This window comes from Nicotiana tabacum, chromosome 12 (assembly GCF_000715075.1).
Source record: "Nicotiana tabacum cultivar K326 chromosome 12, ASM71507v2, whole genome shotgun sequence".
In the NCBI taxonomy this organism is placed as follows: domain Eukaryota; kingdom Viridiplantae; phylum Streptophyta; class Magnoliopsida; order Solanales; family Solanaceae; genus Nicotiana; species Nicotiana tabacum.
This window is the reverse complement of record NC_134091.1, coordinates 122571454-122583581: the sequence shown is the minus strand read 5'-3', so window position 1 is coordinate 122583581 and position 12128 is coordinate 122571454. Positions and strand designations below refer to the sequence as shown.

Here is a 12128-nt window from a genome sequence, read left to right as displayed (position 1 = left end):
GGTTGCATCATGTTGTTCGACGATACAACCAAAAGAATTCTCTAGAACCGTTAAGTACTAGAACTGAGGTCTTCCAGGCTCAGGCGGGACCAGCACCGGCAGATTTGACAAATATTTTTGGATCTTATCAAAAGCTTCTTGACATTCATATGTCAATTTAATCGCCGCATCTTTCTTTAGCAACATAAATATGGGCTCACATTTGGTAGTAAGTTGAGCGATGAACCTACTAATGTAATTCAACCTTCCCAGCAAACTCATGACCTCTTTCTTGGTTTTCGGAGGTGGCAGATCTCGGATAGATTTTATCTTTGTTTGATCCAACTCAATACCCATCCGACTGACTATAAACCCCAAAAGCTTCCTAGATGGAACTCCGAATGCACATTTAGCTGGATTCAATTTCAAATCATACTTGCGCAGGCGCTCAAAGAAATTTCTCACATCCTTCACATGGTTTTCCTGTGTTTTGGACTTAATGATCACATCATCCATATACACCTCAATTTCCTGGTGCATCTTGTCGTGTAAAATGGCAGTCATAACTCTCATGTAAGTTGCCCAGGCATTTTTCAGGCCGAATGGCATGACCCTATAGCAGTAAGTGCCCCATGGCATGGTGAAAGCTGTCTTTTCTGCATCTTCTTTATCCATCAAGACTTGGTGATACCCAACATAGCAATCCACAAGAGATTGTATCTCATGTTTGGCACAATTGTCGACAAGGATGTGGATGTTGGGTAATGGGAAGTTGTTCTTAGGGCTTGCTTTGTTCAAATCTCTATAGTGCACACATACTCGGATCTTCCCATCCTTCTTTGGTACTGGGACTACATTGGCCCACTATGTGCTGTATCGGACTACTCGGATCACACCAGCTTTTAATTGTTTGGAAACCTCTTCTTTAATCTTATCACTGATGTCTGTTTTGAATTTTCTTTGCTGTTGTTGGATAGGTGGACAACAGAGATAAGTTGGCAAACACGTCTTAGTCCTAGCATATCATCGTAAGACCAGGCAAACACGTCTTTAAATTCAAACAAGAGTTGGATCAATGCATCTCTAGTTTTTTCCTCGGCGTGAATGCTTATCATGGTCTCTCTGATCTCTTCTGAACTGCCCAAATTAACAGGCTTGGTTTCATTTAGGTTTGGCTTAGGCTTATTCTCAAATTGTTCCAATTCTCAATTTATTTCCCTAAAAGCCTCATCTTCATCATATTCTGGTTCTTGATTCATTATTTCATAGTTAGACAGTGTATTAGGATCTGGGCATGAAGTCCATAAGTATGTCATGTTATTTAAGTCCGCGTTATTAGAACTGAAAAGAGAAAGATAAGAAAAATAGCAAAATCATAAAGAATATCAGGAAAAGATTCATAGACGATGAAATATTCATTTTATTGAATTTTGAAGATATGAGGGTTTACATCGGAATTTAAAAAGACAATAAAACTAAAAACATTCGAGTTACTCCCTGAAATAACTCAGAATACAAAAAAGATGGCAAGACTGAACTACCAGGATTCCCGCCTGATAGGGAATGGAGTAGCCTTCCAATTTTGCAATTTAGCATGGGCCCCATGTATTGCACCTCAGTAGTGCTCGACCCTTCGCCTTGTTGGACCATGTGGGCTTCATAGAGCATTTGCCTTATTGCTTCACAAATATCCTCAACTTCATCGGTCGTGAAAGCCTTTTCTTCTTCTTTGATATATCTTGGCTTAACAAATGACTTGGCGAGATGCGGGACTGGTTAAGGCAGGACCCATCCATTTTTCTTACATTCATCGGCCCATTTTCCGTCCGCATCGGTGGCTTGGAAACCTATGCCAAATAATTTCTTGTTGGCAGCTAAGTTGACGGGTTTTGATGCCATGTAAGGATACCCCGAGCCCTTTTCCAGGTTTGTACCCATGCTTGATCATTTTGCTGGTGACCATGATTGATGCGCTTGATAAACAAGGTTGAGGGCATGGGGTTCCTTCCTCGCACTGGTCGGCGAGCACAATTTGGTAGACGATGTGCTCGCTTTTGTCTCTTGCCTCGAGCTATGGGATTGATGGGTCCCTGTAGATTGACTGTTCATCTTCTCCATGGACCACTATTTCTTGATTCTCATGTTCGAACTTGACCATTTGATGGAGAGTAGAGGGAACGGCTCCTGCTGCATGGATCCATGGTCTTCGTAACAGAAAGTTATAGTAAGTGTCCATGTCCAGAACTTGAAATGTTACTTCAAAATCTACGGGGCCAATGGTTAGGATTAAGTCAATCTCCCCTATCGTGTCCCTATTGACACCATCGAAAGCACGCATGCAAACATTATTTGGTTTGATCCTTTTAGTCCCAATTTCCTTCCTTTGCAATGTTGATAGAGGGCAAATATCGACCTCGGGCCCACCATCCAACATGATGCTTTTCGAATAATATCCCTCACACTTGACGGTTAAGTGAAGGGCCTTTTTGTGGGCGGCTCCTTCGGGAGGTAAGTAGTTTCGGCTGAAGGAGATTCGGTTGACCTCAAAAACTCGCTCTGCCATTCTTTCTAAATGTTCAACCGTGGTCTCAATTGGAACATACACCTCATTGAGTGTCTTTAGAAGCACCTTCTGGTGTTCGTTTGAGCTCATCAGTAGGGACACAAGTGAAACCTGGGAGGGAGCCTTTTTGAGTTGATTAATTACAGCCTACTCTGAGGTTTTCATATTCCGGAAAAATTCCTCCGCTTCTTCAGCAGTTACAGGCCTTTTGAAGGGGAAACGCTTCTGCTTGATTTTGTTCAATTCTTCTGGGTTATGATACTTCCCAGATTGGTTTGTTTTATTCACTTCCGCCTTCACTTCCTTCCCTTTGTATGTGACAATTGTCTGATTGTAGTTCCAAGGGACGGTAGTAATGTCTTTTATGGGATTTTGTGGCATGCGGCTAATGATCAAAGGCTCATCCAGCCTAGGTGTAATGACTAGCTTTCGTTCCAAGTAAGTCCTTTTTAGTACATACATTTTTGGTAGAGTTGGTGTGGTGTTCCTCTGCTTCAACCTCTTGGGAGGGTCTGACATGAGCTGTCCCTTTCTGGGGGCTCTTGGGACTTAGAGGATGGCCTCTTTAGTAGGTGCTTCCCCTGTCTTTGCTTCCCCATCCTTTTCTTCATTTTGGGGAGTGGAATTCATCTTTTTTTCATCCCTAACCTATTTTGCCACTGCTTTAGGTTTCTTCTCTGAATCAGCAATGGCAATAATTGATTTTAATACGAGGTCAAATTCTTTGTCTTCATAGATCATCCCGATGATCGGCCCGTTGTTGTGGGCTGGTAACGGATTGTTGGTTACATTGGGGACTTCCTCATCCCTTAACACTACCCTTTTATGTTCGATTAGGTTCTCGACTGCTCTATTAAGGGTCAAACAATTTTCAGTGTCATACCCTTCTGCCCCGGAGTGATAAGCGCACCTGGTACCTGGCCTGTAGGATGGAGATTCTGGGTTTTGTCTGTTCGGCGGTATAGGCTGCAACAGGCCCATTTGGACTAATTTCGGGAAGAGGCTAGAGTATGACTCACCAATGGGTGTGACGTCAGCTTTTCTGGGTGGTTCACAAGGACGGGTGTTATATTGATAATTGTTCTGAGGTGGACGTGGATTATACGGAGCTTGGTGAGGAGGGTTATTTCTTGGAGGAGGAGCTCTGTTTTGGTTGTAATGCTGCTAAGGCCTGGTGTATGGTTGGGCATTCATTACTGCATAAGGATGAGGGGGCACAACATAGGCTGCATCATGGTGGGGTTAATAATGTTGCGGGGTCCTGGAAGAAGGACCAGAATAATCTTGGGGTCGCCGAGAATTTCTCGAGCTTAAAGCCATCATGGCTCCCTCTTCTTTTTTCTTCCGGCTTGCTAAACCTCCCGAGCCGCTCTGAATGGCTTGGGAAGTGGCTCTTAAAGCTGATTGACTTAAGATGCGGCCTGGTTTTAGGCCGTTTTATACCATTTCTCCAATTTTGATGGCCTCCGCGAACGGTTTGCCCATGGCAGACATCATGTTTTGGAAATAATCGGCCTCTTGGGCCTGTAAGAAGACACTGACCATCTCGGTCTCATCCATCGGAGGTTTTACCCTAGCCACTTATTCACACCATTTGATAGCGTATTCTCGGAAGCTTTCCGAGGCTTTCTTTTTTAGGTTGGACAAAGAATTTCTGTCCAGAGCTATGTCCACATTGTATTGGAATTGCCTTACAAAATCACGGGCCATGTCATCTTATATGTACCAATAGGAGATATCTTGATCTATATAACATTCAGAAGCGATTCTGGTGAGGCTCTCTCCGAAGTAGGCCATTAACAGCTCATCTTTTCCACCAGCGCCCCTCAGCTGGTTATAATATCGCTTTAAATGAGCAATTAGGTCTCCATGTCCGTCATATCTTTCAAACTTGGGTGTCTTAAAGCCTATAGGTAAATGCATGTGATGGAATATGCACGGATCAGTATATGACATGCTTTTTTGACCACTCAGTCCTTGTATATTCTTGAGGCTCTTCTTAATGCTTTTCATTTTTCGTCATATCTCTTCTTGTTCAGGATTCCTCAAGACTCTCCCCTGTTCTACGGGAGATTCAAATTGTGGGTGCTGAGGATAGGAATTTGGGGTAACCTGAGCGGTGTCCAATTGGAATTTGGGAGCTTGGAAAGTAAAAGTTGATGGTTCGAAGGTTTGTCGAGGCAGCGTTGGTTGTGCCACACTAGAGGATGGTGGTGATGGAACACGGTAGATGGTATTCCTGAAGATGGTGCTTGGGGACGAACCTCAGAAGGCATTCCAATGATGTTTATTGACATGGTGGGGAACCCAAATAGCATGAATGGGTTAGCTACTGAGATAGGGACATTGGTAGTTCCTCCCGTCCTTGGGATTAACTCGGGGAAACCAGGGATAGTACTGGGTGGCTCCCTGCCATTGGACCATGCATCCAACATTTCTAGCATGCGGCATCTTAACCGCCTATTCTCCTCAGCAGTTGCTGAATCTAGCTGTGGGATAACTGATGTAGGGCTTTCTTCGGGCTCAATGATAGGTAGGTGACTCTCTAAGGCCATGGCGATACTTCCTTTAGATCTCGTGAAATAAGGGTGTGAAGCCAGATTACCACCACAAAACCAACCACCTAAAAATAGAACCTTTTCTTTTTAAAGCACACAAAACAAACCGGTTAGTTTGAGAGATTTAACCCATAGGGAATCGCATATTGTGGATGCAATGCACCAAAACAGTTAAATGTTTTTCTAAGATGTTTTGCAACGGCTGCGTGTTTCATCCCAGTTTTATTGTCTCTCTCTCTCTTTTGCTTTCTTAATTATTTTCTTTTAGGGTTATGATCGAATCCTGCGTGGATTGCCTATGTATGATGGTGTCGCATGAATCAGATCATTACATAGTTCAGGGGATAGATATAAAGTGAAAAAGTGCATTTTTTCATTTCATTAATAAAGGAATATCTTTTTTTGAGTTTTACATTATAGGTAATTAAAGTACTGACAACCATACAGACTCAAAACAAACGACAAAACAATTTAAAACTCTAGAAAGCAGTAAAGTACAGACTAGAAAACTGGTTAATCAAAAGTACATGAGAGCTTCTACTGGTCTTCTTGGAGCCCGTGGGGCATTAGTTGGCCTTTGCGCGGGCCTTCATGCAATGTCTTCTTGAAGACGGTATAAGTCATCCATTACTTGGTGGACGAAGTTCATCATGGAAGCGAAAAACATGGACCTAGTCATGTCTTCACACTCGTGACATTTCGTCACGACATAGTCAGCTATTTCCTTGATCCTAGTTCTGATGACTCTTTTCTCTTGAAGAAGACGCCTAGTTTGTTGTGCCCGAGCTTCCAACACTTGTGCACTTGTGTTGTTTTGGTTTTGTAGATGTTGAACGCTTTCTTCTAGTTGACAGATTAGTGCGTAATAATGCTCTTTTTCATTATTCTTGGATCTTGTCATCAAAAGCTTGAACATGAGGCCTTTTGGCGGGCCTTTCTGGATCAGGCTCTGGTTCCTCATCAATGCAATTCCTTTTCTCAAACCATGTGGCATATCCCGGATCTACTTCGCCTTTGGCAAGATCAGGTACTTGAGTATCCTCTTTCAAGTATCGGCACCCATTCCAAATTTGTTGAATTAAAGATTCGGGAACTCAAGTCTTCATCCTCAGGTACTACTTGATATCTTCCTAATTTCCTCAGAACCCTTTGGGATACATATGGTTGGACACTTCTCAAGCCCATATATAGTAAATAATTCTTTGTGGCTGACATATATATAACTTCCCTCACTGGGAGCCAATCTAAAGTCCACTCAATCTGATTTGCCTTTAAAGCTCTTAAGTGGGCGATCCAAGCTTCAACCCCTTCCGGAGAGTTATAGTCTTTCACTGTTTCTTCATAGCTTTCAATGAAGTTGCTCTTGCTTGGACCGTAGTTTATAAATTTTGGATGATGGCGAAGATGTTCAATTAACCACATTTGTAGAAGAATGTTACAACCTTCGAAGAATGTCGCCCCCGACTTACACCGCGTCAATGCCCGATAGACATCTAACAATATTAGTGGAGCGAGTGTGTGATCTTCCTTGTCAGTTAGGACTTGTGCAATTCTAGCCATACGAATATCAACTGTCCCCTTTTCATTTGGGAAGACCATGACACCCAGAAATGCCACTATGAAGGCAAAACGACGGTGAACTTTCCAAGTATATTTGCTTTGTTTGTTGTTCAAACCTTTTTCATGCGTTTCAAATCACTCTGGATGCTCATACCGGGAGTACAGGAAGTAGAATGAGTAGCAGCCCTCATTCACACGGTTCTTTCTTATTTGCTTACTGATGTTCATGATATCAAAGAAACGGTGCACTGACATGGGCCTCGGAAATATGAGCTGTTGATTTCTCAAACCCCTATCAAAACCTATATACCCCGCTATTTCCTCCAAGGTAGGAGTGAGCTCGAAGTCTGAGAAGCAGAAGACATTACGGACAGGATCCCAAAAGGTCACTAAAGCCTTGATTAGATCATTTCGTGGCTTAACTCTCATGATATCGGTGAGAGCACCCAGATGTTCGACTACCCAGTCTTGACCCTCTTTGTCTAAATCATACCACCACATTTGGCGATGTAGCGGAGCTTGCTCTACGGCATTCAATGGTGGATTCTGGATGGTATTCATTCAGTACCTGTGAGCGAGTAGGGTTAAGGTTGACTCTAATTTGAAAGACAAGACCAGCAGACACTTTTCGATAAATGTGTCTATTTGTGCAACATCGACCAAAACGGTCATTTTGCAATAGTGGTGTCACGACCCTAAAATATCACCTGTCGTGATGGCGCCTATCTCGATACTAGGCAAGCCGTTAATGTCACTAAACCACTATTTCTTTTAAGTTTAAAAATATAATACTTAATACAATACCAAAAATCTAGTCTTTTCCGATACAACACTCCCAAAATCTGGTGTCACTAAGTACATGAGCATCTAATATGAATACAAACCTAGAAACGTACGGTCTACAATAGTCTAAGACCAAAATACAGTAATACAGAGATAGGAAAGGAGAGACAAGGTCTGCGAAACACGACAGCTACCTCTGAATCTCCGAAAACTCAACTGTGTGAGAGAATTAGCACCCGATATGTCCGAAAATACCTGGATCTGCACACAAAGTGCAGGGTGTAGTATGAGTACAACCAACTCAGCAAGTAACAATAATAAATAAGGAACTGAAGATAGTAACTAGCTACACAGTTATGGTTCATTTCCAGCAATTCCAGCAAAGAATAAACATACTATCAAATCTGGCAGTTTAATGTCAAATCAATTTTTATACAGTTCTTATTCATGTAATCCGTATATCAACAATCTTTGAGAGATTTCAAAACAATGACAGATAACAACTAAATACAACAGCAAATGGAAAACAAGTACAGCCTCTCAAGACATCAATCACTCACTGGGCTCCAAGCCCTCATCACTCCCTTGGCACCCAGCCCTCACTCAATGGGTACCCGAGCTCACTAGGGGTGTATAGACTCATGAGGGGCCCCTACAGCCCAAGCGCTATAATCTGCACGGATAACTCACGTGTTGCACGGACAACTCACGTGCCATAATATAAATATCTGGATCTGCACGGCCAACTCACGTGTTGCACGGCCAACTCACGTGCAATAATAATATAAGGATACGCACGGCCAACTCACGTGCAATAATAATATCTGGATCCGCACGGCCAACTCACGTGCTATAATAATATCTGGATCCGCACGGCCAACTCACGTGCAATAGTATAATATATAGATCTGCACGGCCAACTCATGTGCAATAATATAATATATATAAAGCCAACATGGCCTGCTGCGGCGTGCAGCCCAATCCCAAAAATATCCTCACAATCAGGCCCTCGGCCTCACTCAGTCATAAATCTCTCCAGTTTCTCGGGCTCTCAATAATCATGAAATCAGCCCAAATAACAATGATATGATGTATTAATAACAATAACAGAGACTGAGATAAAATGTGCAAGTAAAAACTTAGACTGAGTACATATAGCCTTTAGCAGGCAATTCAACAAGTACGCGACCTTTCTGGGTCCCAATAATACTATCACATAACCTAAGAATGATTTCTAACAAGATTTATAGTCAAATTTTATCAACACATAGAGAGCATATAGCTAACAACAAATTTTTCAACTTTAGAGTTTCCCGGGACGGACCAAGTCATAATCCCCTTAGTGCACACCCACATGCCCGTCACCTAGCATGTGCGTCACCTCCAAAATAATCACATGATACCGAAATCCGATGTTTCATAACCTCAGGACCAGATTTAAAACTGTTACTTACCTCAGAGCGTGAAATTCTTTACTCTTCTATGCCTTTGCCTCGCAAATCAGCCTCCGAATGCCTCTAATCTATTCACAAATAATTCGTTTCAGTCAATAAATTTATTGGAATTAATTCCATAATAAAATACTATTTTTTCATAAAAATCCGAAGTTTTAGCTCAAAAATTGCCCGTGGGGCCCACGTCTCGGAACTCGACAAAAGTTGTAAAAATCGAAAGCCCATTCAACCATGAGTCTACCCATACCAATTTTACCAAATTCTGACCTCAACTCTACCCTCAAATCTACAAATCTTATTTCCAAATTTCTAAGTTCCAATCTTCAGTTTACACCTCGAAATCATGTAATCTAGTCGGATTATTCGATGATAATTCAATATTATGGAGTAGAAATGATCACAAGGGACTTACCTCAAGTTTTCCGTGAAAATATATCAAAAATCGCCTCTCCTCAAGCTCCAATTTGTCAAAAATAGCGAATGGGACGAAGTCCCTGTTTTTATAATTCTGCCTAGACAACCTCGGTTCTGCCTCGATCTTGGCCTTCGATTGAGGTCCTCGATCTTGGCCTTCGATCGAGGTCCTCGATCCTAGGCCTCGATCCTGGCCCTCAATCCTAGGCCTCAATCCTGGGCCTCGATCCTGATCCTCAACCTTGCCCTTCGATCATATCTTCGACCCTGCCTTCGACTGTGGCCCTCGACCCTGGGCTCGATCATGGCTTTGACCCTCCCTTTGACCGTGGCCCTCGACCTTGGGCTCGATCATGACTTAGATCGTGGACCTCGACCCTGGGCTATATCTGGGCTCGATTCTGAGAGATTTATGGTCTCGAATCTGGCAGAAGAAATTTCCAATAGAAGGAAATTACAGCAGTTGTTGTAGTTCAAGTTTTGATCAGTTAACCATCCGAAACTCACCCGAGGCCCTTAGGACCTCAACCAAATATACCAACAAGTCCTAAAACATCATACGAACTTATTTTAATCCTTAAATAAGCTCAAACAACGCTAAAACCATGAATTACGCCCCAATTCAAGCCTATTGAACATTGAAAATTCTAATTTCTACAAATAACGCCAAAACCTATCAAATCACGTCCGATTGACCTCAAATTTTGCACACAAGTCATAAATGACATAACATACCTATCAAAATTTTTAGAATCGGATTTTGACCCCAATATCAAAAAGTCAACCCCTCGGTCAAACTTTCACAAAAATTCAATTTTCGGCATTTCAAGTTTAATTCCTCTATGGACCTCCAAAAATTCTTCCGGACACGCTCCTAAGTCCGAAATCACCATACAGAGCTATTGGAATTTACAGAATTTGAATCCGAGGTCGTTTATACATAGGTCCAAATCTAGTCTACTTTTCTAACTTAATTTCTTTCAATTATGAGACTAAGTGTCTCATTTCACTCCGAATTCCTTCCGGACCCGAACCAACTAACCCGATAAGTCATAAATCAATTGCAAGACATAGTTTGAGCAGTAAATGGGGGAACGGGGTTATAATATTCAAAATGACCGGCCGGGTCGTTATATTCTCCCCCTCTTAAACAAACGTTCGTCCTCGAACGGGTTTAGAATAATACCTGGAGACACAAATAAGTGTGGATATTTGTTCCGCATCTCCTGCTTAGTCTCCCAAGTAGCTTCTCCAACTGGCTGGCCTCTCCACTGCACCTTCACTGATGCTATGTTCTTTGACCTCAGGTTTCGAACCTGCCGGTCTAAAATAGCAACCGGCTCCACATCATAAGTCAAATTACTGTCCAGATGTACTGTACTGAAATCCAGAATATGAGACAGATCCCTGACATACTTTCGGAGCATGGATACATGGAACACTGGATGAACACCTGATAGACTAGGTGGCAAAGCAAGTTCATAAGCCACCTCCCCAATTTTCTTAAGTATCTCAAAAGGCCCAATATACCGAGGGCTCAACTTGCCCTTTTTCCCGAACCTCAACACACCCATCATGGGTGAGATCTTGAGAAGAAACTTCTCCCCAACCGTGTGAACAACATCACGAACCTTCCTGTCGGCATAACTATTCTGTCTAGACTGTGCCGTGCGAAGCCGTTCCTGAATTACTTTGACCTTCTCCAAAGCATCCTGAACCAAGTCAGTACCCAATAGTCTAACCTCACCCGGATCAAACCAACCTACCGGAGATCGACACCGTCTCCCATATAAAGCTTCATACGGAGCCATCTGAATGCTTGACTGGTAGCTATTATTGTAAGCAAACTCTGCGAGTGGCAGAAATTGATCCCATGAACCCCCAAAGTCAATGACACAAGCGCGTAGCATATCCTCCAATATCTGAATAGTGCTCTCGGATTGTTCGTCCGTCTGAGGGCAAAATGTTGTACTCAACTAAACCTGTGTGCCCAATTATCGCTGCACTGCCCTCCAAACCTGTGAGGTAAACTGCGTGCCCCGATCTGAAATAATGGACACTGGCACACCGTGTAGCCAAATAATCTCGCGAATATAAATCTCAGCCAACCGCTCCGAAGAATAATTAGTACCGACTGGAATAAAATGCGCAGATTTGGTCAACCGATCTACTATTACCCAAACAGCATCAAACTTTTTCAAAGTCCATGGGAGTCCAACTACGAAGTCCATGGTAATACGCTCCCACTTCCACTCCGGAATTTCAAGTCTCTGATGCAATCCGCCCGGTCTTTGGTGATCGTACTTGACCTGTTGACAATTTAAACATCGAGATACAAACCCAACTATATCTTTCTTCATCCGCCTCCACTAATAGTGTTGTCTCAAATCCTTATACATCTTCGCGGTGCCTGGATGAATAGAGTACCGCGAACTATGAGCTTCCTAGAGAATCAGCTCATGCAAACCATCTACATTAGGTACACATAACCTGCCCTGCATCTGTAATACACCGGCATCTCCAATAGTGACTTCCTTGGCATCACCGTGCTGAACCGTGTCCTTAAGGACAAGCAAATATGGATCATCATATTGGCGCTCTCTGATGCGATCATATAAAGAAGACAGAGAAACCACACAGGCCAAAACTCGATTCGGCTCGGAAACATCCAATCTAACAAACTGATTAGCCAAGGCCTGAGCATCCAAAGCTAAAGGCCTCTCTGCTACCGGTAAGTATGCTAAGCTGCCAAACTCTCCGCCTTATGACTCAAGGAATCGGCCACTACATTGGCCTTTCCGGGATGATAGAGAATGG

At 42.8% G+C, this 12128-nt stretch overlaps 1 protein-coding gene across 1 annotated transcript; it reads right to left on the bottom strand.

Moving 5' to 3' along the window:
* Positions 1 to 2050: 2050 nt before the first annotated feature.
* Positions 2051 to 2542, bottom strand: LOC142167367 (uncharacterized). The gene has a single exon (XM_075227531.1). It carries the CDS (start codon positions 2540 to 2542, stop codon positions 2051 to 2053), a length of 492 nt encoding a protein of 163 aa, XP_075083632.1.
* Between the last annotated feature and the right edge of the window lie 9586 nt (positions 2543 to 12128).